The sequence below is a fragment of the Dreissena polymorpha genome, chromosome 2 (assembly GCF_020536995.1).
Source record: "Dreissena polymorpha isolate Duluth1 chromosome 2, UMN_Dpol_1.0, whole genome shotgun sequence".
Taxonomy (NCBI): Eukaryota; Metazoa; Mollusca; class Bivalvia; order Myida; family Dreissenidae; genus Dreissena; species Dreissena polymorpha.
Genome location: NC_068356.1, coordinates 18,129,413 through 18,157,170, shown reverse-complemented (window position 1 = coordinate 18,157,170; position 27,758 = coordinate 18,129,413). Strand labels below are relative to the sequence as shown.

General features: G+C 35.7%; 1 protein-coding gene across 1 annotated transcript; it reads left to right on the top strand.

Annotated features, from left to right (window-relative positions):
• The first annotated feature begins 80 nt into the window (after positions 1-80).
• LOC127866074 (tetraspanin-15-like) lies at positions 81-25,798 on the top strand. Its single transcript, XM_052406464.1, has 8 exons — positions 81-230; positions 4,156-4,341; positions 5,180-5,254; positions 6,210-6,305; positions 7,808-7,927; positions 13,941-13,991; positions 16,394-16,504; positions 17,932-25,798. The coding sequence occupies exons 1-8, from the start codon at positions 87-89 to the stop codon at positions 18,007-18,009; spliced, it is 861 nt and encodes a 286-aa protein (XP_052262424.1). The 5' UTR covers positions 81-86; the 3' UTR covers positions 18,010-25,798.
• Positions 25,799-27,758: the final 1,960 nt, after the last annotated feature.

Sequence of the window (27,758 nt, the reverse complement as noted above, 5' to 3'; positions counted from 1 at the left end):
AGCGAATAAATTCGGATATTGCCGGCGAATGGCGGTTGGATATCTCACGGAAAATAACGATAGTTAACGGATACTGAGCAACAAAGATGGCGGTGGAATTTGACGGCGAGAGGATGCTGAATAATAAAAGCCAATCTTCCACGGATTCTCACCCCAAAAAGCCACTGTGCGCTTGCACTGCATACAGCTGCAACAAACTGATATTGCTGCTTATTGCGAGTGTATATGTTGTAAGGGCCAATGTTTTTTAGCTATTTAACTTCATACATTAATTTATCCAAAAATAGAACTTGGAGTTACAATGTAGAAGGATGAGAAGCGACCTTTAAGGCTTTAACAATTTCTGATATAGCGTGCTATTCCTGTACAAATATACACAACATTAACCTTCAGCTGCACTAGAATTAGAGAAACATTACAGCTCAATGCAGTCCTCAATTTACTTGTCTTCTTTAGTGAATAACTTGCCCTTACATTTGACCAGTGTTATTTTTCACCATTTTGGGAATGGGGCCGGGTCCCTTTGGATTGGGAAAATGGCGGCTGATTGACTAAATTGGGAAATTAATATTGTTGTTGTTTTGCTAAAAAATGCTTCAAAATTAAGGATACAAGTGTGGCCAGTATAATATTTACTAAGGTCGAACTTAAATGGACGGGAGATGAACAAAATATTGAGATTAAAAAAAAAATGTCTTTGTTTTTGTTTTTTGAGGGGATTGGGGATTTTGAGCTCCCATTTGGGAAAAATATGTACCGTGTTCCATTGGGAATGGGTCCGGTTACCGGACCCGATTTTGAATGAAAAAAAAACACTGTTTGCATAATGTTTACTGTCACAGAGTTAAATTGATTAAGGCTGCTGAACATGATTGCTGCTGGTAGTTACCTCCTCTGTACGTCAACTGTAATGATATGTGCATATAGGTTGAAATGTAATTCAGGAACCTGCAGTAAGGCTTAAAAGGCGAAACAATTAAGCTTGGTTTTGTACGTCTATTTTTTAGTCCAACTTAGTTGACGGTCTCAAATATTAAGCTACTTTTTATATTGGTAATATTTGGAGCATACAACCCGAGAGGCATTCAATGAATGGTGGACATTTTTCCATCTTTGTCTATATTGTTGCGCAAGGATTTTGTGCGCAACATTCAAGCCCCGATATCAGACACTTAATATGAACGGATTGCAATAATATTTACATACCTGTGTAGATAATTCATTTCTCGATAATGTTCCTCAAAAATTATGTAATGACACTTTGAATTTTGCACGCCTGAGCAATTTAAATCCGGCCACTATTCAATTTTTCAATATCTCTCGATTCGCTCGCCGTGTAGATATAAATCAATAGCACGACCTCAATGTAAAGCATCTGGTTTAAATGTGGAAGAATAAACGGCGTAAAATATAGTTTGTGTTTGTCTGTTGTGGTGCAGAGCGTTACATAGTAAACCGATGTTATTATACTTTTCTTGATTAATTAAGCATTTTTTTTTTTCTATAGTGACAATTAAAATGTTCTGAAATAAATTACATCTTTTATTTTTATACTCAGAGGTGTCAAAGTTCAGGATTATTCCTGAATTCAGGATTTAGGCCTTCAAAAACTGCTTTTGATATTGATATAAATTAGAGGATTTTTGTTCTGATGATTCAAGATTTTTGTCACAAAATGTCATTTTAAACACAAATTATTTTAATTTGACATATTGTTAACACAAATTTTAAATTATAAAAATTAAATGAATTATTTACCCTCTTTTAGCACTTGGCCCCCACATGCTGGGCTTATTTTCAGGATTTTAGATTTTGGTCAATTGACACCCCTGATACTGTACATTAATAATATTGATACAGATCCTACAGTATACTGTCCTATGTAATGTAGAATGTAAGTACATAAAGCAACACAGACAGAGGTGCGAAAAAGACATGCATAAAAAGTTGCCGAAACTTAGAAGAGTGAATAGAAACTGCACCATATCTGTTTTTAACATATGCTCATTAAATCGACAAAGATGAGCATACTAGATCTAGTTAGGTAAAAGTAGGTGTTAAAAGCTCATGTTAAATAAAATTACGCGTACACGTTACAATGTAATGCCATCTTCTGATTGATTGATATTTAAATCTGTTTCATAATATGGCAAGAGGTCAGTGATATTGTTGTGATTTAAGCAGAAGTTTAACTGAAGAATGTATGCCTTTCTTACTTCAATTTGACGATATTTGAGGTAAAAATGGACTTCTGAACTAAAACTGAATGAGTTGGTAATGTTATTTTGCAATTTTACGCAAATTGACGAAAATTTAAACTTTCTGGTGTCCAACACATAACGGGTCCTTCACCGATGAGATGTTCCAAAGACTTAAGCCCATATAAAAAGTATCTCTAAATTCTTTGCGCGTCTTATAAATGAGACTAGTCTATTTCTATGTTTATTTAGTGGGGTTGTCCTGTGGAATCTGTGTATTCTGGTTTGAAGATGATGGTTAAATGTTTGACATACAGCAAAATGTCATAGAATTTCAAGCATCATTATATAGGCCCTTAACGTACTGTTATTACTCTAAGTTTTTGGACTCTCTTAATAAATTTTTGGACACCCCCTTGTTTGGCAAAAAAAGAATATTTTTCATGACTCAAAATTATTGCACATACAAAGACAGTACATTTTGCAGCGCTATTTGACAGTTTTCATCACCGTTTTCGCTTAGCTGATGTCACTTCCATCAAAAGTTTTTATGATCGGATTATGGTCATTATAGTGCAAATAATATGTTAATTATACTATAAGGTGTGTTATTTAACAAGCATGTGATATTATTCGTTAATACAATGGATGTTTAACATATTGCAAACCCGCATCTGATTGTCAATGCAATCTTATAAGTTTGTCTTTAAAAAAAATTAAACCCATTTTTTTATATAAATATTATTCGTTTCTAAATTTTCGGACATGAACAAAATTAATTATTTGTAAGTGATTTATTACGGTATTCATAAAATAAACTTACCTGTATGTTTAGTGCTGGATCATTAAAACCATCTTATTTGAAAACAAAATCAACAGTATTGATAAATATTGGTAATAATGTTATTATGCTCCCGGTAGGGTGGCATACAGCAGTTGAACTGTCCGTCAGTCCGTCCGTCCATCCGAAAACTTAAACATTGGCCATAACTTTTGCAATATTGAAGATAGCAACTTGATATTTGGCATGCATGTGTATCTCATGAAGCTTCACACTTTGAGTGGTGAAAGGTCATGGTCAAGGTCATCCTTCAAGGTCAAAAGTAAAAAAATACAATCCAAGGGAAGTAATAAGCTTTAAAAGGGAGATAATTTATAAACCTGCCAAATGATATATTGAAATTTTATTTCAAAGCGGCGCAATAGGGGGCATTGTGTTTCTGACAAACACATCTCTTGTTTTTTTTCTGTTTCTGGTTTCTATGAGTAATGATTTGATGTAATTTTGTTAAGTTAAATTACTAAAGCTTGTTTTTACTCAAAAAATGCTTTAAATTGTATGTTGAGGTAATTCATGAATGTGTCATTCTGGTTGCAGTTTATACCTTACTGGATCATTGCTTGTTAAACGTTGAATTATTTAGACTGTACATAAACATGATTAAGCTTGTTGACCATGCTATGATGTTAGAAATAGTTCTGGCTACCATAATTTAAAATGTCACCTTTTATATTTTATGAATTTGCATGATATAAACAGGTACTATAAAACCTGATCTATGGAGTTCTTTTAGCTATTTTTGCACAAACCACATGGTTTTAGACAGAACATGGTTGAGTCATTGGTATTTATTTACAACCCACAAAGCCATAATGGCTTCAAGTCTTTTTATGAATGCAGGTATTTGATACTTTACATGAGCTTGTACATGTATCTATATCATGTTCTAGAAACTAAGAAAGTTAAAACAAAACAACATGAGCACTATAACTGATTTTAATGTATCATATTTATTAAACATTAATTAAATCCATTTCACATGATGATTATGCTTAAACATATATTTTTTCAGAACGTTTCTATATCCATAGTATTGTTTCAATTCATCATTTTATTAAATGCGTTTTTGGACTGTGTTTCTGATCAGATAATAGTTCTTATTGTCTGTTTTTCCAGCTTGCAGGTGCGGGGCTGTTGTCGGTTGGAGTGTGGGTGGTTTTCCAGGTGAAAGACTATGAAGCCCTGAACAACGACCTGTTTTTACCTGCCCTTCTTCTCATTGGTGTTGGTCTGATCATTACTGTCATCGCTTTCTTCGGCGTGGCTGGTGTGGTTCGTGAAAACAACTGTCTGCTTATTTTTGTGAGTTTGTTTTATTCAAAATGATTTAGTAATTAATAAACTCATGGTCGCTGCAAGACTGATATTTCAGATTTGAACAATTTCTTACTTTCACCTATGAATATTTCCTTAAATGCAATTACTTGCATAACTTTATAATTGATAACTGTCCAATATTATTATAAAAGCTAAAAAAGTTTTAACCACGGACCCTTAGAAGCAAAACTAAGTCAATGTGATAACACTGCATAGTGCATAATTCTGGCTTTTGATATTTCATGGATTTTTAACGCTACATTTGTATTTAGATACTTTCCAAATTATGGATGAAAAGCTTTTACAGATTTCTGTAAATGCTAATTCATAAATGAACCAATATATCAAACATATTTTTTAGTCAGGAACACAAGTTTGCATGTATGAATTCAATATAATGCACACATGTACAATATTTTCTGAATGTATTACAAATTGTTTGAATATTGTCAATTTTTTACAAACTATGAACAAGTCTCTGTAATTATCCTGTGACAATTGAAGTAAAGAATATTTTACATAAATCAAATGAGCTTTACATTGAAATGAAACATAAATAAAACTGGAATATGTAAATATCCTCAGCGCATTCCACTGACGATAAATCTTCACCTTTGGAATCATGTTTATTTAGTAGTATTATTTGCTTCTACTAGCAATTTTCACATTTTAAGTATTTTATTATCGTAATGAGCTATCGCAGAATTAAAGACTGTAGCAGTAGAATCATGTTCATATATCTGGTATACAATGAATTTGCATCATTTAACTTGTAGTGTTACATAATATGTGTCTTAATTACTGATAATGCTTTTCCTTTCAGTATCTGGTGGTTACTGTGTTGTTGTTCTTGACCCAGGTTGGCATCGGAGTGTTGGCATTCATCCACAGACAAAAGGTTTATTAAGTTTTAATTGTATTTATCGTTTTATCTTTCTTGTATCCTTACATTAATATGGATTGTCTTATTTTATTAAACAAAAAGGTTGTTTGCACTCAGTTTTCATTTCAGGCATAAAAATCTTAATGGTAATTGAATTAAGCAAGACCATTCAAAATAAGACAAATTATGTGAAAGATAAAGTCGCCATACAAAAATGTGTGATATCTGTGTTATCACTTTTATTTTTATGCCCCCTTTGAAGAAGAGGGGGTATATTGTTTTGCACATGTCGGTCCGTCAGTCTGTCGGTCCGTCCACCAGATGGTTTCCGGATGATAACTTAAGAACGCTTAGGCCTAGGATCATGAAACTTCATAGGTACATTGATCATGACTGGCAGATGACCCCTATTGATTTTCAGGTCACTAGTAGGTCAAAGGTCAAGGTCACAGTGACTCCAAACAGTATAATGGTTTCCGGATGATAACTCAAGAATGCTTACGCCTAGGATCATGAAACTTCATAGGAACATGGGTCATGACTGGCAGATTACCCCTATTGATTTTCAGGTCACTAGGTCAAAGGTCAAGGTCACAGTGACTCGAAACAGTAAAATGGTTTCCTGATGATAATTCAAGAATAATTGGGCCTTAAAACTTCATAGGTACATTGACCATGACTGGCAGATGACCCCTATTGATTTTCAGGTCACTGGGTAAAAGGTCAAAGTCACAGTGACAAAAACATATTCACACAATGGCTGACACTACAACTGACAGCCCATATGGGGGGCATGCATGTTTTACAAACAGCCCTTGTTTTTAACTAGAGTTTACTGAAAAGCTGTAGTAGCAAATATTTTAATATTTTGTTATAGAATATAAGTTTGATTTTCGTATACCATATAAGCAACTTCAGGTAAAGCCTGTCTGCCTATATTCCATACTCTAGTGTATGTTTTGCCTTGCAGGTCCCTGATATGACAAGTAAAGACTTCATGCCCCTTGTCAAGGATTACCACACAAAAACAAGCTACAGACAGGCTATGGACAACTTGCAGACAAGCGTATGCATATGTACTGCCTGTTCAATAGCAGTCAAGTTTTGTTTATGCATCGCCAATCTACTCTCATAATTGTTACCATGCTGTAGAGAAACTGAAAAGTTGATCATATTGTCCCTTTATTTGAATTCATTTCAGGGTTAGTGCAATAAGAATCAGATTGCCACTGTAACTGCCTTGGTACGGTTTTTATAGATGGTCTGTAAAATGTGCAACAAAAATTGTGGGAGTGAAGATGATATCACATGTGAATGAAGCTCAAAGTACCGCCTATAGTAATTAAACTACATGATCATGCTTTATTTATTATTCTAACACTACACGCGACTTGTTTTCTATAGACAAAAAAGGAAATCAAGTGTGGGTTATTCTGCAATAATAATGGGCGGAGCTTAATATTTGACTTCCGAATAAATAAAGAAAATGTTGCACGTAAATGCACGTGCTAAAACCCGCTGTAAAAGAAATGTAATAAATGTAGCATGTATATAAATGTAATGAAACAACAAATTGTAGATTTGGTGATAAGTGGCATAACCGCGCCTACAAAGAATGTTATTTGTTAGGAAACATAATTAAGAAAACATTTATAGCATGTCGGCTTTTCAGTAGCATTAACAAACGTGACGTCATTTAGTTTTTATGATATTTGAACTCAATGAAAGTGACGTCATTTGCAAAATATTTATGAATGAAAACGACGTCATATGTTGGTACAATTTCATGACGTCACTGAATAGTGAACTTTGTACTAAGAAGGTCGGAGTATTGTAAAATATAGTCACGTCCAAATGCTTGAACCAAATCAATCAGAATCATGTTAGAATCAAAATAATAATTTTCTATGATGGTTTGTTGTCCAATAACCCACAGTAAGGAGTAAAGATGCGTGTTATCAAATCGCTCTCGTGATTTTTTTCCGACGCATCTATACTCCTTACTTTAGGTTATTCGACAACGAACCATGATAGAAAAATATTATTTCTTAATTAACTTACATAGAGGGCCCTATGTTTTTTTGCAAATGAATATTGATGGATGGTTCATTTTTCACTTCAAATATATCTTTAAAATTTAGTTTTAAACCTTTTTTTTTAAACAAAAAAAGCACAATTTACATGTAAAATTATAACAGTAAAGATTAAGTTCTTCAACAAGCTCATGGCAAAGATTATATTTAATGTTCACTACTACATGTATAACCCTTTTATTCTCAAAAACAAAGTTAAAATGGCTATGTGCAACCATCATTAAACCAGAACAGCTTGCGAGAAACTCACAGCTGTTAAGGTAAGTTATGCTGTTTGCTGCACATCAGTATCTTAGGGTTGGAAATGAAGCATTTAAAACTTAAATCTATTAAGAAAAGTCTTTATTTAAATTTCATATCCTCAGGGACAACACATCGGTCAAAATGTGTATCTGACAGGTGAGAGTGTTAACTAAAGATGTTTTATAAACTTATGTAGGTAAATGGCTTTAACTTTGGCTATATTTGTGTATAGATGCGTTGCTGTGGTCTGGACTCGTTCAATGACTATGAGGAGAACAAGCAGTTCCAGTGTGCAGCCAGGACTGCTCAGAAGTGTGGAGTCCCCTGGTCCTGCTGTGTCAACAATCATCAGGTGGAATGCTTGTAACATATGTGCCACATCATGTAAAAATGTGTTAATGCCATATGCAGCCAACATAGCTCTTGACCAGCCTGGGCATCTCGCTGTCTTGTCAGGAACTACCTTGTCCACATTTAAGTCAGGCAAAATTGGGTGGTCTCAGCAGACAGTGTAGTTCCTGACCAGACTGCATGGATGCGCAGACTGATCTTAATCCTCACCGGTCGCATATGGCATTTGACCCATTTTCACATGACAAGGCTCATAAAGGTTGCAATAATAATTTAAATCTATTCTTGAACTAACAGATTTATCAGTGGCCCTCGATCTTTGACAGGAATACAGTTGCGCTGGGATGAGATTAATTTCTCCTTAAATATTGAAATTTAATCTGTTTACCATCAGAAATTCTATTTTTATTTGTGAGCGTTAGCTCACATATAATGCAGACGCAATTTTGCAAATCAGTATGCGCTTAGCTACGCTAGGAGCCGTAACCCGTGACTGCCTGTGTGGATAACTGCAGTAAAATTTAGCAGACGACGAATGCTAAAAGCGTCTGCTCTAACCACCGCATCTGCCTGTTCTCACTGGTACAGTACATAGTGTGTATTTAACAGCTTGTAAGACAACGTTGGCCAGTCTAGTGTTTATCATTGAAATCTGTACATATTGGCTGCTTTCAGGGAAAACGTGGCTTAATGCATGTCAAATAAGATTAGCCTGTGCACACTGATTAGCTGTATCAATGATTTGAAAAAAACAACACATCTCGACCTGTGTTTTAAGACACACTCTTTATAAATTTGAATGGGTTGTGGTCATTTCTTACTTGCGATATAAAAAGCTATAACATAATTTTGAAAACTGAGTTGCGTCTAAGATTATACAGCAGCGTACAAATTCAGTGCCTTCAGCGCTTTGATTTCCTTCAGAGGTTAGAGAAAGCATATTCCTATAGGAAAAAACAACAGAACTCTAGTTTTAAATGAGACTTGTTGCATCAAATAAATTGTAAATATTTCATTCGGTGCAGGATGTTGTTTTTTAACTTAAGAAGACTTTCAGCTCTTGTTTAGCAATACAATGGCATTTTAGGACTTGTGCTGTATGTAGATAAAAATATTGCTGTAAGAGCTATAGAAGATCACAAACATTAATCAACATGTAAACTTGTGCTGCAGAGTTATTGTCTCTCTGTTGTGGTAAAAACATTTTAATGCATTTTGCATGTAAGTTAAGAAAGAGGGATGACACTAAATAAACATATTACATAGCATTTGAACATAAGCATATATATTTTAGTGCAATTTTTACGCTTCTCGAAAATTTTTGGGGGGCATATAGTTGCCAGTTTGAAGTTCCTTTTTATTTCCTTACTTCCTTCCTTCCATCACACTTTTGTTAGCTCACCTGTCAAGAAGTGTGACCGTGTGATGTCCGGCGTCCGTATGTGCGTGTGTGCGTGCGTGTGTCCGTCAACAATTTGTTTGTGTAGACAGTAGAGGTCACAGTTTTCATCCAGTCTTTATGAAATTTGGTCAGAATGTTTATATTGATGAAATCTTGGTTGGGATTGTATTTGGGTCATCTGGGGTCAAAAACTAGGTCACTAGGTAAAAAACTAGGTCAAATAATAGAAAAACATTGTGTAGACAATAGAGGTCGCAGTTTTCATCCAATCTTTATGAAATTTGGTCAGAATGTTTACATTGATGAAATTTGGGTTGGGATTGTATTTGGGTCATCTGGGGTCAAAAACTAGGTCACAAGGTCAAAAACTAGGTCAAATAATAGAAAAACCTTGTGTTGACAGAAGAGGTCACAGTTTTCATCCAATCTTTATGAAATTTGGTCAGAATGTTTATCTTGATGAAATCTGTGTTGGGATTGTATTTGAGTCATCTGGGGTCAAAAACTAGGTCACTAGGTCAAAAACTATGTCACTAGGTCAAAAACTAGGTCACAAGGTCTAATAATAGAAAAACCTTGTTTAGACAATAGAGGTCACAGTTTTCATCCAATCTTTATGAAATTTGGTCAGAATGTTTATCTTGATGAAATCTGGGTTGGGATTGTATTTGGGTCATCTGGGGTCAAAAACTAGGTCACTAGGTCAAATAATAGAAAAACCTTGTGTAGACAATAACGTTCACAGTTTTCATCAAATCTTTATGAAATTTGATCAGAATGTTTATATTGATTAAATCTGGGTTGGGATTGCATTTGGGTCACTTGGGGTCAAAAACTAGGTCATTAGGTCAAATAATAGAAAAACCTTGTGTAGACAATAGAGGTCACAGTTTTCATCCAATGTTCATGAAATTTTGGTCAGAATGTTAATCTTGATGAAATCTGGGTTGGGATTGTATTTGGTTAGTCAGGTGAGCGATTCAGGGCCATCATGGCCCTCTTGTTACAGTTTCTCATAGCGCTTTCAATATTTTACCAATCTCTTACATATTTGGCATGTAGGTACCTTGCATGGACCTCTACCTTTTGATGAGGTTTGGGTCACTGGGGTCAAGGTCACCGAGGCTAATAGATTTTTCTATCACAATTTTGTTCAGGGGTGTGATTTTTCCGCGGATCCGAGGATTTCCGCGGATCGGGTTGTCCCGGATGTCACTTCTGAGATTTGCGTAAATTCGTTTTAAAAAATGTGGGGGAGAGGGGCTACCACCGATTCCGCGGACGTATTTCATAAGCGGCCCGAAATATCCGCGGCCCGCGAAATCTCTCCGCATTTTACACTGGTAGATTCTGCCTAAGCATTTTTAACACGAGCCATATAATTGGCTGTCGTTTCCCAATCTTCCAATTAAAATCGTGTTCTTAAAATGCGCTTTGTGATTTGTTTGCAAATGGCGCCGTTGTGAAGAAAAAATTAAGATTATTGAAATAACAAATAGCAATCGAATAAACGACTGACATCACCTAGTCTGATAGAAATAATGAAATGTGTTTGTCAAAAAAAAGACTACGTTTTAGATACAAGCAACACATATTTTGTTAAGAAATGTGCCCACTGAATTTGTGTCGCGGAAACCGGTGTTTTCAAATAGGAGTGTACTCACAGTGTAGTTTACTCGCGAAGTAAAACAATTTAGAGAGTATCGTTCGATTATGGAAATAGACAAACATGATTTGATTTTTATATGTCAGTGGGTCTGTGTATAATCAGATTCATATGCATATTCTGCATTATTATGTTTGTTACGCTGTTCATTTAACAGAAATAGCTTTGAATTGAGTGAAGATGTGAAATGCAAGATATTGAAAGGTAAACAAATTAAATATATTAATTTAACTCAGTTAACACCAGAAGAACACTCAAGTGTGTTTGTTTATATTTAGTCTATTAACTGTCATTGAATACATTGAAAAACTGCTGCTATTGATCACAATAAATACTTACTTAACTGTTTACTTTGCATCCTCAGTATGTTAAATGTGAAGTTTAACAGGTTTTTATAAAGAAATATTCTTATGAAGTTCAAACAGTTGTTTATTTTAATGTCTGTTTTTATGGTTGTGATTGCGTTATGCGCGCCATTTGCGTAGTCAAAATCAGTCATCAGAATTTTCCTCCCCTCTGACTTTGCCTCAATCACACCCCTGTTTGTTACAGGTTCTCAAAGCACCTTCAATATTTTTCGGATCTCTTATATATTTTGCACGTAGGTTCCTTTCATGGACCTCTACATTTTGATGAGGTTTGAGGTCACTGGTGTCAAGGTCAAGGTCACTGAGGCTAATAATAGATTTTTCTGTCATAATTTTGTTACAGTTTCTCATAGCGACTTCAATATTTTACTGTTCTCTTACATATTTGGCATGTATGTACCTTGCATGGACCTTTACCTTTTTATGAGGTTTGAGGTCACTGGGGTCAAGTTCAAGGTCACCGAGGCTAAAAATAGATTTTTCCTTCACAATTTTTTGCAGTTTCTCATAGCGCCTTTAATATTTTACTGATCTCTTACATATCTGGCAAGTAGGTACCTTGCATGGACCACTACCTTTTGATGAGGTTTGAGGTCACTGGGGTCAAGTTCTCCGAGACTAATAATAGATTTTTTAGGTGTTTATTAACACATAGATTGACAAAGCGTATCATCAGAGAGCATCCATCAGTTAAACTGATATTCTTATTTACATCAGTACAGGGATACCCCTTGTGCCTTACATAACTAAAAAAACCACTTCAGGCACATCTTTAAGTTGCTTTATTTAGAGCATCTGAGCACAACGTGCTCATGGTGAGCTTTTGTGATCGCCATTTGTCCGTCGTGCGACGTCAACATTTGCCTTTTTCACTCTCTAGAGGCCACATTTATTGTCCAATCTTCATGAAATTTGGTCAGAAGATTGGTTCCAATGATATCTTGGATGAGTTTGAAAATGGTGACGTTTGCTTGAAAAACATGGCTGCCAAGAGGCAGGGCATTTTTCCTTTTATGGCTATAGCAAAATCTTGTTAACACTCTAGAGGCCACATTTATTGTCCGATCCTCATAAAACTTGGTTAGAAGATTTATCCCAATAATATCTTGGACGAGTTCGAAAATGATGTCGGTTGGTTTAAAAACATGGCCGCCAGGGGGCGGAGCATTGTTCCTTATATGGCTATAGTAAAACCTTGTTAACACTCTAGAGGCCACATTTATTTTCCGATCTTCATGAAACTTGCTCAGAAGATTTGTCCCACTGATATCTTGGATGAGTTCAGAAATGGTAACCTTTGCTTGAAAAACATGGCTGCCAAGGGGCGGGGCATTTTTCATTATATGGCTTTATATTACTATATTTAAATCTTGTTAACACTCTAGAGGCCACATTTTTTGTCTAATCTTCATGAAACTTGGTCAGGAGATTCATCCCAATAATATCTTGGACGAGTTCGAAAATGATGCCGGTTGGTTGAAAAACATGGCCGCCAGGGGGCGAGGCATTTTTCCTCTTATGGCTATAGTAAAACCTTGTTAACACTCTAGAGGTCACATTTATTTCCAATCTTGATGAAATATGGTCAGAAGATTTGTCTTAATGATATCTTGGATGAGTTCGAAAATAATTGCATTTGCTTGAAAAACATGGCCGCCAAGGGGCGGAGCATTTTTCCTTATATATGGCTATATAAGGCTATAGTAAAATCTTGTTAACACTCTAGAGGCCACATTTATAGTCCGATCTCATGAAACTCAGTCAGAAGATTCATCCCAATAATATCTTGGAAGAGTTCAAAAATGATGCCGGTTGGTTGAAAAACATGGCCACCATGGGGGCGGGGCTATTTTCCTTATATGGCTATAGTAAAACCTTGTTAACACTCTAGAGGTCACATTTATTTTCCAATCATCATGAAACTTGGTCAGAAGATTGGTCTCAATGATATCTTGGATGAGTTCGAAAATGGTTTTGGTTGCTTTAAAAACATGGCCACCAGGGGTGGGGCATTTTTCCTTATATGGCTATATATGGCTATAGTAAAACCTTGTTAACACTCTAGAGGCCACATTTATTGTCCAATCTTCATGAAATTTGGTCTGAAGATTGGTCATAATGATATCTTGGATGAGTTAAAAATAAATTATGTTTGCTTAGAAAAAATGGCTTCCAAGGGGCGGGGCATTTTTCCTTATATGGCTATAGTAAAATCTTGTTAACACTCTAGAGGCCACATTTACTGTCCGATCGTCATGAAACTTGGTCAGCAGATTCATCCTGATAATATCTTTTACGAGTTCAAAAATGATGCCGGTTGGTTGAAAAACATGGCTGCCAGGGGGCGGGGCATTTTTCCTTATATGGCTACAGTAAAACCTTGTTAACACTGTAGCGGCCACATTTATTTTCCGATCTTCGTGAAACTTGGTCAGAAGATTTATCCCAATAATATCTTGTTATCTCAGGTGAGCGACTCTGGGCCTTTCAGGCCCTCTTGTTATTCGTTCATTTCTGCTTGGTCAGATTTAAAACAGTCACATTGCATTTCATCTATTAGACTTGCTTTTGTTTTCAGGATGGACGCCTGAGAGTGGATTGTGGATTTGAAGTCAGATTCAACACTTCAGTGAGTCCTTTTTATGCCTATAGCAGTCTGTTTTCTAAAGTTTTTTTACGCAACACTTTAAGATATTGAGCTGATTTTTGGTATGTGAGTCCACTTACATGACCTACAGATGAAGTGTACAATTCTTTCTGGTCCGTAGATTTTTGACGTAGATATAAGCCTTGGATTGAAATAAAGAGAATTAAAAACCTTTAAAAGGAGATCATTTTTAGCTCACCTGATTTCTCAGGTGAGCTTTTGTGACCGGTCTTTGTCCGTCGTACGTCCATCTGTCCGTTAACATTTGTTCCTAAACATTCTAGAGGCCACATTTATTGTCCCATCTTTATGAAACTTGGTCAGAAGATTTGTCCCAATAAAATCTCGGTCGAGTTCGAAACTGGGTCGTGCCGGGTCAAAAACTAGGTCACTAGGTCAAAAAAAGAAAAAACTTGTAAACAATGTAGAAGTCACATTTCATGCCCAATCTTCATATAACTTTGTCAAAATGTTTGTCTTAATGATATGTTGGTTGAGTTCAAAAGTGGTTCCGGTCCGTTGAAAAACATGGCCGCCAGTGGGCGAGGCAGTTTTCCTTATTTGGCTATAGAGAAGCAGTGTAAACATTCTGGAAGTCACAATTTTGCCCAATCATCATGAAAGTTGGTCAAAACATTGGTTATATTGATTTCTCGGACGAGTTCGAAAATGGTCCAGATCAGTGAAAAAACATGGCCGTGGGCGGGGCATTTTTCTATATATGTATATAGTGAAAACATGTCAACACTCTAGAAGTCATATTTTTGGCCCAATTTTCATGATATTTTGTCAGAACTTTTGTTTCCTAAATACGTGAGTTAAGTTTGAAAATGGTTCCGGTCCGTTAAAAACATGTCTGCCGGGGGGGGAGCAGTTTTCTTATATTTATATAGTAAAAGAAAGCTTGTGAACACTCTAGAAGTCACATTTTTTGCCGAATCATCATGAAACTTGGTGAAAAGATTAGTTTTATATATATCTCAGATGAGTTTGCAAATGGTCCTGATGGGTCAATAAACATGGCAGCCAAGGGGTGGGGCAGTTTTCCTAATGTGACTATATAGAGAGAAACCTTGTGATCGAACACTATGGAAGTCACATATTTTGCCTAATCATCGTGAAACTTAGTCAATACATTGGTTTTATTGATTTCTTGGACAAGTTGGAAAATGGCTCAGATCGGTGAAACACACTTTAGCTCACCTGATTGCTCAGGTGAGGTTTTAGGATTGGTCTTTGTCCGCTGTCCGTCCGTCCACATTTGGTTTGTAAACACTCTAGCATTCACATTTCTCAAGCATTCTTTATCAAAGTTGCTGAAAGATCTCAGTCAAATTTGATGATAGGTCACCATTTCAAATCTTACAAAAACAAAAACACTCCCTACATGTACGCCAGAGTTTTGGTTCAATAATGATGAAACTTGACCAGGGTGTTTGTCTGGTCAATATTTAGGTCAAGTTTGACATTAGGTAAAGATTGAATGAACCGACTCCTCTCAGGTGAGCGAACAAGGGCCATCTTGGGCCTCTTGTTATATATCATTTGGCAGGTACAGGTAATTTTTGACAAGGGAAGTAATATTTATATGTTTTCCTGAGGGTTTTTTACGCAACTCTCCAGATATTGAGCTGAGTTTTGATATGTGAGTTTTCCTACCTGAAATTTGCTCTATAATCTTTTCTGGATTTTTTTACGCAACCCTTTCAGATATTGAGCTGATTTTTGGTATGTGAGTCTACCTACATAACCTACAGATTAAGTGTAAAATTTGTTCCAGTCCATTCATTTTTGGCAAAGTTATTGGCCTTGGACTGTTTTCTACATGTATATAATAAATGTTTTCCGGAGATTTTGTAAGCAACGCTTTCAGATATTGAGCTGATTTTTTTATGTGAGTCTAGCTACATGAGCTGCAGACAAAGTGTGAAATTCATTTTCAGCCATTGGTTTTTGGCAAAGTTATGGGCCTTGGACTTAAAAAATTCTTTATGATAACTTTCCGGATGTTTTTTACGGAAAGCTTTCAGATACTGAGCTGATTTTTGGTATTTTAGTCTACCTACATGAATAACAGATGAAGTGTGAGCTTCGTTTTGGTCAATTGATTTGTTTGCTTTTTGGGCCTTGATTTCTCTGAAATAGCTGCTGTGGGAATTAAAAGTGCAATTGGAGGCATTGTGTTTCACAAATCAAGCTCTTGTTTGTTGTAAAACAATTTAAACTTATTTTAGTTCTTGATTATTATGTGTTCATTTTTACTTGTTTTTGTAAACAGTTTGACAAAATGTCAATTGAGGCCTGTTAAAAGAATTTAACAAATGTGTCTATTACCCAGTTGAAGTGACGCTACTCATGTAATTTGTGCCTGATTCTTGCTGCAGATGCCAACTACGAAGATTCATGGTGCGGGCTGTACCGACCTTTTCCTCACCTGGCTGAGTAAGACACTGGACTTTGTGGGCATTGTTGCTCTAGCAACCAGCATACCACAGGTAAGATGTGAGCGTGGTAGAAACCTTCACTGATAGAAAGTTCTATTGAAAAAATCGTGAAGAAGACTCCATAAGGTTTTGAACACAAATATTTCATTTTGAAAAATATTACTGCTCTGTATGATTATCCCCAGCCATAAGTGCAGAGATATTGTTTCTGCAAAAACAATACAAAAGTTTTACAAAACTTGTTTCCCGAGCCACATCTTCGAACTGCATGGTCAAATTTAATTTAAACTAGGTATGTGTGCATAATTATATGGATAAGAGGATGGCGCATGTCCAAGTTTGATGCAAACCAATTATCAATAATAAAGTTATGGCTTTTTTTAACTTAAAAAAAAACTGTTTTTATGCCCCCCATGGAGGGCATAAAGTGATCGGTCTGTCTGTCTTTCCGTCACACTTTGCATTTAGGTTTCGCATTTAGGTTTCGAAAAATGCTCATAACTTCTATGTCGCTTCAGATAGCAACTTGATGTTTGGCATGCATGTGTATCTCATGGAACTGCACATTTTAAGTGATGAAAGGTCAAGATCATCCTTCAAGGTCAAAGGTCAAATATATGGCTTTAAAATCAAATTGGCTCAGAAGGGGGCATTGTGTTTCTTACAAACACATCTCTTGTTATATATGATTTTGTGTATGTCTTGAGATGTATCTCCTATAACAAAGTAGCCACACCCATGATGTCTCAATTATTTTTGGCAGATTGTTACATACAAGACCCATTACCCAAGAGGCAAGGTCAAGGTCACACGTTGAGGCCAAATATTATAAATTTGATGATCTGTTCATAATTTAGCCTTACTTGAAAATGCATCAAAGGATTCTGTAATACATGTCTACAATAATTCTTCTTTATCTGGCTATGTGTCACAGGCCAGACTTGCGTCTGTAGGATAAAGATCACAAACTAATGTCAAATGTTACTTTTTTTTTATGTCCCCCACCACTATAGTGGGGGACATATTGTTTTTGCGCTGTCTGTTGGTTTGTGTGTTTGTTTGTTTGCCACAACTTGAACATTTGCAATAACTTTTGCAATATTCAAGATAGCAACTTGATATTTGGCATGCATGTGTATCTCATGGAGCTGCACATTTTGAGAGGTGAAAGGTCAAGGTCATCCTTCAAGGTCAAAGGTCAAATATATGGGTCAAAATCGCTCATTTAATGAATACTTTTGCAATATTGAAGATGGCAACTTGATATTTGGCATTCATGTGTATCTAATGGATACACCTTACACGCCTTAGCAACATCCATCAGCATAAGTTTAAAACCACAAGGTCAATAATGTACTCTTGCTTAATGTTTGTCCAGTAGTTATTTCCCTTGTATCATAGTTTATACATTCTCTTTTAATTGTATGCATACATTAACCTGTTGTCAAGTTTAAACTAATGTGTTGATATGTTCACAGATTATCAGCATACTGTTGGCATATTTCCTGGTTCGACAGATCAGAGAGATGAGAATGTGGTACAGAGTGGAGATGTGATTAAAAATGAGATAATGCATCTACACACCAGAGTATTCAGATGTTACATGCACATGAATTGTATCCCTAGATGTGTACACATCTGTAGGATTTTGGTAATAGTTGGAATTGAAAACTTTAGAAGTAAGAATTTAATGGCAGCTTAGATCTATTTTGTTATATCTCAGTATATGAAGTGGTATGCCTAATGTTGGTGACTAGTTCAAATAAGGTCCTTCATTTTTGTTTTCTTCACAATACTAATATTTTTATTATGCTGTGATCTGTTGGGTTGTGTTGAAAGGGATTTACTATGTATTATCTGTGGTTAAGAGTCTCTAGTTATTTTCTATGAGTTTATAAAAAATGTTCAACATCTAACTTGATAGGAAATGAAAACGGCTCCTTTTTGGAAATTTAGTGTTTTATTTATCAATAGAACAATAATTTGTAAAATATATTTTGTGCAATATGAAACACTTCTTTGTTCAATATTAGAAATCCTGTATTACTTGTTTCCCATATGTCTTGCTTCTGGAAAAAAATACCTGATATAGAATTGTACTAGGTTTCTAGAATACCAATAAGTATTTTCCTATTTTGTTTTCTCCCCTGGCTGGATGATGTGTGGAAAAATAAACAAAGCATTGAATTTGAGTTCTCTGACACTACTGAACAATTTAAAAAAGCAAACTTTGTGTTGAGATGTCACTTTGTTAAAAATAGAACAACTATGTCTAATACACTATTCAACAGATTGTAACAAGTACTTCCTCAGTGATATGTGTGTAACATTGTAATTTTAACTTTCTTTGAGAGATCTTTACATTCTATAATGTTTTATGTCTGTTCAACTCTAACCAGTTTGTTTCAGTATTAGCAGATCTGAAGACACTGGTACAATGGTATTAAAAGATGTGTGCGGTGCTCTAGGAAAATGGGGCTTGTGAATTAAGGTAGTCCCCAATTAGCCTTTGCAGTCTGCACAGGCTTATCAGACATGACACTTTTCGCCTAGACTTGACTTTTGTTTATGAGATTCTTCTTTAAAAACAAAAAAAAATCATAAAAGGGGAAAGTGTTGTTTTAGATCAGCCTTTGCAGACAGCACAGGCTAATCTGGGACGACACTTTACGCACATGCATTAAGCCCTATTCCTCCAGAGCAAGGCTCCTTTTTAGCTCACCTGAGCACAACATGCTCATGGTGAGCTTTTGTGATCGCCTGTTGTGCGTCGTCCGTCGTCAACATTTTGCCTTGTGAACACTCTAGAGGCCACATTTATTGTCTGATCTTCATAAAATTTGGTAAGAACATTTGTCCCATTGAGACCTCGACTGAGTTCCAAACTGGGTCATGCTGGGTCAACAACTAGGTCAGTAGGTCAAGAAAAAGAAAAACCTTGTGAACACTGTAGAAGTCACATTTGATGCCCAATCTTCGTGTAACTTTGTCAAAATGTTTGTCTAAATGATATGTTGGTTGAGTTAAAAAATGGTTCCGGTCCGTTAAAAAACATGGCCGCCAGGGGGGGTGGGGCAGTATTCCTTATATGGCTATAGAGAAACCTTGTGAACACTCTAGAAGTCACAATTTTTGCCCAATCATCATGAAACTTGGTCAAAACATTGGTTTCATTGATATCTCGGACGAGTTAGAAAATGGTGCAGATCGGTGAAAAAAGGCCAAGGGGGGGGGGGCAGTTTTCCTTATATGGCTTTAGTAAAACCTTGTGAACACTCTAGAGGCCACATTTATTGTCCAATCTTCATGAAATTTGGTCAGAAGATTGGTCTCAATGATATCTTGGATGAGTTCGAAAATTGTTATGTTTGCTTGAAAAACATGGCTGCCATGGGGCGGGGCCTTTTTCCTGATATGGCTATAGTAAAATCTTGTTAACACTCTAGAGTCCACATTTATTGTCCGATCTTCATGAAACTTGGTCAGAAGATTCATCCCAAAAATATCTTGGACAAGTCAAAAAATGATGCCTGTTGGTTGAAAAACATGGCCGCCAGGGGGCGGGCATTTTTCCTTATATGTCTATAGTTAAACCTTGTTAACACTCTAGACGCCACATTTATTTTCCGATCTTCATGGAACTTGGTCAGAAGATTTGTCCTAATGATATCTTGGATGAGTTTGAAAATGGTTTCGGTTGCTAAAAAAACATGACTACCAGGGGGCGGGGCATTTTTTCTAATATGGCTATATATCATGCTTTTGTAAAACCTTGTTAACACTCTAGAGGCCACATTTATTGTCCAATCATCATGAAACTTGGTCAGATGATTTGTCCCAATGATATCTTGGATGAGTTCAAAAATGGATCCGGTTGGTGGAAAAATATGGCTGCCAAGGGGGCGTGGCATTTTTCCTTATATAGCTTTAGTTAAACCTTGTTAACACTCTAGAAGCCGTATTTATTGTACCTTCATCATAAAACTTTGTCAGAAGATTTGTCTGAATGATATTTTGGACAAGTTCGAAAATGGTTCCAGTTGCTTGAAAAACATGGCCACCAGTGGGCAGGGCATTTCTTATATGGACTTATGAATCTTCATGAAACTTTGTCAGTATATTTGTTTAAATGATATCTTGGATGTGTATGAAAATGGTTCTGTTCTGTTGAAAAAGGTGGCTGCCAGGGTGTTCACTAGTCATGAAAATTGGTTAGAACATTTTGTTCTAATGACATCTTGGGCTGCACAGAACAGGTCAGTTCCTTTGATTCTCAGGTGAGCGACTTTGGGCCTTTCAGGCCCTCTTGTTTTGCAATATGAAAGAGTCTAATGCTTGTGATCATGATATGATAACATGAATACAGTTTGTATAAAGAAAGTTTTATTTTGTATCACCATTAGTTGATGCTTAAGTTGAGTTTTCTTCAAATAGTCAAACTGCAGTATTGTGTACATAGCTTTCATTTGACGTTGTGTGTAGACAGTGTTTACTAGTGTTTTTAGTAGGTTCAGTTGTTTTTTTATGCGCCTTGTAAGGTGGCATATAGCAGTTAGACTTCCGTCTGTCTGTCCCACATTTCATTTTCTGGACTTTTTTCCCAAACACTTTCAGGTATTGACCTGATATTTGGTGTGTGAGTCTATCTACATTACTTACAGATGAAGTGTGAGTTTTGTTACAGTACATTAATTTTGGCTAAGCTATTTGCCGTCTGTCCATCTAGCATTCAGTTTTGCAGAGGTTTTTTTTGTATGAAACACTTTCAGATATTTAGCTGGTTTTTGGTATGTGAGTCTACCTTCATCACTAATGGATGAAGTGTGAGTTTTGTTCCAGTCTATTGATTTTTGGCAAAGTATTGGTCCTTGAACTTAGACATTTTCTTATAATAAATGTTTTCTGGAGGATTTTTTTACGAAACGCTTTCAGATATTTAGTTGATTTTTTGTTCCAGACCATTGATTTTTGGTAAAGTTACGGGCCTTGAACGTAGACATTTTCTCTACAAAAAACGTTTTCTAAAGGGTTTTTATACAAAACGCTTTCAAATATTTAGCTGATTACTGATATGTGAGTTTACCTACATGACTCAAAGATGAAGTTTGAGTTTCATTCCAGTCAATATATTTGGGGGAAGGTATTGACCATCGACTTAGACATTTTCTCTGTATTAACTGTTTTTTTGATAGTTTTTTTACAAAACACTTTCAGACATTTAGCTGATTTTTGATATGTGAGTCTGTACTCTCAGATGAAGTGTGAGTCTGTACTCTCAGATGAAGTGTGAGTCTGTACTCTCAGATGAAGTGTGAGTCTGTACTCTCAGATAAAGTGTGAGTCTGTACTCTCAGATGAAGTGTGAGTCTGTACTCTCAGATGAAGTGTGAGTATGTACTCTCAGATGAAGTGTGAGTATGTACTCTCAGATGAAGTGTGAGTCTGTACTCTCAGATGAAGTGTGAGTCTGTACTCTCAGATGAAGTGTGAGACTGTACTCTCAGATGAAGTGTGAGTCTGTACTCTCAGATGAAGTGTGAGTCTGTACTTTTAGATGAAGTGTGAGTCTGTACTCTCAGATGAAGTGTGAGTCTGTACTCTCAGATGAAGTGTGAGTCTGTACTCTCAGATGAAGTGTGAGTCTGTACTCTCAGATGAAGTGTGAGTCTGTACTCTCAGATGAAGTGTGAGTCTGTACTGTCAGATGAAGTGTGAGTTTTGTTCAGGTCCATTGATTTTTTGCTAAGTTATGGGCAATTATTCTATAATAACCGTTTTACAGAGATTGTTATGAAACGCTTTTATATATTAAGCTTATATTTTGTATGTGAGTCTACCAACATGACTAACAGATATAGACAGGCATCATATTTTGTTCGGTTTTGTCGGTCCTAGACCGATTGGGGTCATGAAAGACCGATTGAAAATCCCAAACAGTCGGTCCGATTCTGTTTGCTAAAATTCCCATGTCATGAAATCGATTACACAGTGTACATGCTAACACACCCTAATGGCATTCTCATCTCGATTAGGTATGATAAACCATTCGCTGCAGTCTCTAAGCCGGTCAGGACCGGTTTATTGCACGTCAGACCAAAAATAAAAAACTTGTGAACAGCCGATTAAAGACAGATCCGCAAAGTCATATAGACATTGGTGTGAGTTTGGTTGTGGTCCATTGATTAATGTATTTGGCGAAGTGATGGGCCTCGGACTTCGAAATGTTCTCTATAATAAACGTCTTCGGGAGATTTTTTATGAAACTCTATAAGATATTGAGCTGATTTTTGGTATGTAGATCTACCTACATGACTTACAGATGAAGTGTGAGTTTCATTTTGATCCATTTTTAGCGAAGCTATGGGCTTTTGACTAAGAAATTTCCTTAAAATAACACTCTTGGATTTTTTTCCAAAACACTTTTAGATACCGGTACTATCAGAGGCGGGTAACTTTGTCCAATATTAATTGACAGTAACTTTGTCATGATGTTTTCAATTGCGATATAGCTGCTGTGTGGCTTCAAAATGCAGTAGGGGACATTGTGTTTAACAAATTCATCTCTTGTTTACATACATGTATATATTTATGTATAACTGGTATAAATCAAAACAAAAAAAGGTTTTTAGTACTTTCTAATAATTAGTGACCATGTCAACATTTTTATATATAATGTATTCACATATGTTGTGCCTCCAAGATTTAGAAAAAATGTTTTCTGAATTCTACAGAATTGTGTATTTGTCATATTTGGGGTATTACAGTATTTTTAAGGTAACTTACAACGAAAAGTAAATGGCAGACTTAAACAATATATAATGTTAACATATGGTAAATCTCACAATTTTTTTATCAAAATCTGCTGGTTTATGATTTCAATAGTTCCGTGTTTAGTCAAACATCAAGATATTGACATGAGTTCTGTGTCGAGGTATTCTATTTGTAACAGTTCTAGTACTCAGTACAAATTTGTTTAGGTGATGCAATTGACATCTTGTTCTTTTTTAAGTGAATACCAACAACGTTTCCAATACCTTTTTGGGGGCTCCATTGTGTACACTCCTGCAAATGAATGGAGTTAAAAGCTGTTTACATCACTCAAGGGACATTGGTGCTATATAATTGATAATTGTACATTCAATTGTCATATATATTTTAAAAAAAATGTAATTTGTATTATCATATTGATCATCTTTCCTTGAAATCAAAACAAAATTATGCAAAAATAAAAACTTATTTTTACTATAACTATTTTTAATGCAATTTATTGCTTGGTACTAGAATGCTATTTTGTCAAGCTTTTTTTTAAATGTTGTATCACTTGAGTCCCTTTATCAACTTCAAACCAAAATTAACATTTGAAGTAGTAGGCAATGCCTACACTTGTTAAAATGTATTAAATTCTTTAGAACGTTTCTTTCATATTTTAATTGTATTATTTGTTTTAGCAAACATCAGAAATATTCATTTGAAAGAATTCCGCTCTAAGTTTAACATACACCTTTATGTCCATAGCGATGTAAACTGTAAAAAAGAAATAAAATTTTGACCATAGTTGTTTTTGTATAGTGTGTTTATTGTTAAGTATTTATTAGTTATTGCAATCATGCACATATATTTAGTGTGCTTTATACATGTTTGCTCCATTTTTTGCTTTTTTGTGTACCAAACATTTTTGATCTCCATTTTTACATATAATTTACTCATCTTTTGTAACCTTTTACTGTTTGTCTCATTGTTTTGATATGTTTTATTATTATACTGATCAGTATTTCCTTTTAATAATTTACTTGTCCCATATAAATCAACTATTCTAGTCATGTTAAGCAATGCAAAGTCATGTAAAAACCACTTAAAATATCAAACAAAAATGTTTACAAACTACTTGAAATGAATATCTTTAAATGTGATATTTAAAGCATTTTGTGAACAAAAACTGATGGTACATTCACTTTTGACAACTTGAATAATGCATACATGAACATTACCGCAACAATATATTGTGTTTCCAATTGTCTCTCCCTGCTAACGCAACTAAAAAAGAAGTGTGCTTTTAATCCTGTTCCACTTATGTCACTATCATAAAATCTATGTTTAGCTCGGCTGTTTTCGGAGAAAACCCGTGGTATTGTCATAGCTAGCTCGTTGGGGTCACAAGGTCAAAGGTCAAGCTCACTGACCTTTTTTAAAAAAAAATTATGACAAGCTTTCAATTATTTAGAACTGCACCCGCAGCCGAACATTGGCACCCATTATGAGGTGCTCTTGTTAATTATTTACATTGTTCACACCAAGTTATTTCCATTTATTTATGTGCATATTTCATAAACGCTTTGCTGTAAAAGCCAATGTTGCAATGCTAGTAGTATGCTCAGTTTGTAGTGTATTATAGTTTGTTCATTTTAAACCATTCTGTTGTATTAAATGACCATCAATTTACATGTGTTTATTGTTGTTAAGTAATTAATTATAATATTGACTGTTAAAGAGACAATTGTATATGTATAATATTAGATTGTGGAAATCCAGTAATATGTGCACAGATTTTTATAAAGTCATTCAGGCACATACTTGTTAAATTAAAAGTCAAAGTGAACTTCCATAAGGTTACACTGTGATTGGTTCTGTGACTCTTTTTTACTGCAGATTTCCTAAAATAATTGTGTGAAACAAATCAAGCAGTGCTCCATGAAAAGGGGGTTTAATGCATTTGTGTAAAGTGTCATCCCAGATTGGCCTGTGCAGTCCGCACTGGCTAATCAGCAACGACACTACGCCTAAACTGGATTTTTGCTAAGAAGAGACTTTCTTTAAACGAAAAAATCATAAAAGCGGAAAGTGTTGTCCCTGATTAGCCTGTGCGGACTGCAGGCTCAACTGTGACGACACTGTACGCACATGCATTAAACCCCTTTTTCACAGAGCACGGCTAAATTATTGATTTGATACATACATATGAGTGGCGGATTGCATACATTTGGCACATTACCGAAACAGTGAGGCTTCATATTGTAAAGCACCCATTTCGCACTGCGCTGTTTATATACAGTATGTACTGTATAATGTATTAAGACATAATTAACCGGATTTTTGTTTTATTTGTTAATATAAAATGCACTTACTCGCTCGTTTAATAATTTATGCCAATACCCATTGGATGCACTACTGAATTGTTAAGCAATCTATTTACATTAAACAAAAGTAATATGTAAACCTGTTGTTACATAAATATTTAACCTAACTTATTAATTTGAGGGATGTGTTGTGTTGTTTTGTTAGTCTACCTCACAATAGCTGTTACAAAAGTTATCCTTCATTTTCTTAGACAATAAATGTAAAATATTATCTCCTTTCTTGATACATGAATGCGTTAAACTATGCAGGGTCAGCGTCAAATGAACGTGTTTTGTTCGTGAATTACATTGCTATGAGGTTGACCGTACTTAGTCTTATCATGTTATCACTTCATTATCACATGTGTGCAGTTACTCGACAGTGGCTCGGTTCATTTTGTCATGGAAATAATTTAACAAAAGCTAAGGTCATATTATGGCTGAACATGTGCATAAAACGCATTGCCTGAAGATAAAGTGTCACTATGTCTGTACTGTAAGTTGACAAAAGCTAAGAGGAAATTATTATTTCTATTGATTTGTCTTAAGTAAGTATTTAGCTTGACTTGTCGGTATTTAGTTTAAACCACTTTATTTTAGCTCGATTGCATAGAAAGCCTAAGGCTTATTTGAAACGCTCTTTTCCTGTTTGTCCGTTTCCTGGGACACCAATACATGGTGTCTATGTGGGGAAATCTAAAGAACGCTCCCGCAGTGGGGATCGAACCCGTGACCTCCTGATCGCTAGGCGGACACCATTGCAACTACGCAACGGCGACCTGAAAGTGTATTACAGCCATGCACTGCCTATTTTATTTGAAGTATAAATCGTCTAATATTATTGATGTCCAAATTGTATTTATGTCAAAGTCGGTAATACAATACTTTAATCGCAATACTAGTAGTTGCAAATGTGTCAGTTACCAACTGTTGACGTTGATTACATTATTCTAAATGTAACTGTCTATGTTATTTTCAATGTTGCACATTCACATCATACTTGGTTGTATATGCCCTGTCTGTTAGAATCTTGCGTATATTTTGAATAAGACGAAACAAATAACCGATGCTTGGAATACAACACTAATTACATATACTTTATGCTTGTTAATTAGTTACGTGGTTCCTGATTGATCACGCGATTATCAATGCAGTAAATTAGGCGAGAAAACAAACCTTAGCATCGAGTGTGATCCATCAAGATGACGCGCCATTCTTGGTTGCTCGAGCGCTTGGTTGAGCGATTGCTCTCCCTGGTACGGCACTCCAAGTGACAAACTTAATACCTAATAACTGGGAAAATTACAGGGCGTCTGTCCATATACACTAATAAGTTCTCGTGCTCTTTCAAACGTACACCGTAACACTTGAACGTATTAATCTGTATGCTATATAGTGGTGCACGTGAGACGTTCAAAATTATAAAAAGTTAAGCGGTGTTTTACGTATATGTAATGAAATGATGCGTAGGATGTCGGAGGGGGCGCCCTAACACCGCATTCGTTAATACCTAACACAAGACGCCACAGAAACACTAGTTCTTTCTTTAGTCATTTCCCATTTGGACTATTGCAACGTTATTTTGGACGGCATCTCTCAGAGTGAATCGGCAAAATTACAGCGTATTCAAAATATTCGTTCGTTTTGTTCGACTTGTGAATGAGGATTGCCTCGCTCGCTTGTTGCGGATCGGTCGCTGTGTCACTCCATATGATTGTGTGTTTTTAATTTGTGTTTAGTTTTTTATTTTCTATTGTACAACGCTATTGAATATGTTTTATACGTAGAAATAGGCGTTCAATCAAATGCTCAAGTTTCAAGTTTCTAACTTGGATAGCTTTCGGTTCTTCATAGGCAGTGTATCAGTACACAGTTGCGCCCGGGCTATACATAAATAGAACTCTCAACAAGCAGTTAAACGGTTGCCCCAGAGGTTAACATAATATCGTACAAGTACACGAATCGTTAAACGTAATAACGTAATAAGGAAGAGAATGCACACTATTTAGCATTGATTTAATGTGTTTTCCCCGGCACATCGGTGGTATCGCAACCGCAGTCTAAGCATCTTCCTGTACAACATGCGTGCAGGTTAGTCATCGATCTCGTGTTACGTAACGCAAATAACGTGAGTCTTACACGAAATATAACTTACAACTCACTAGCTGCAACGTGTGTAATAAAGAGCTTGA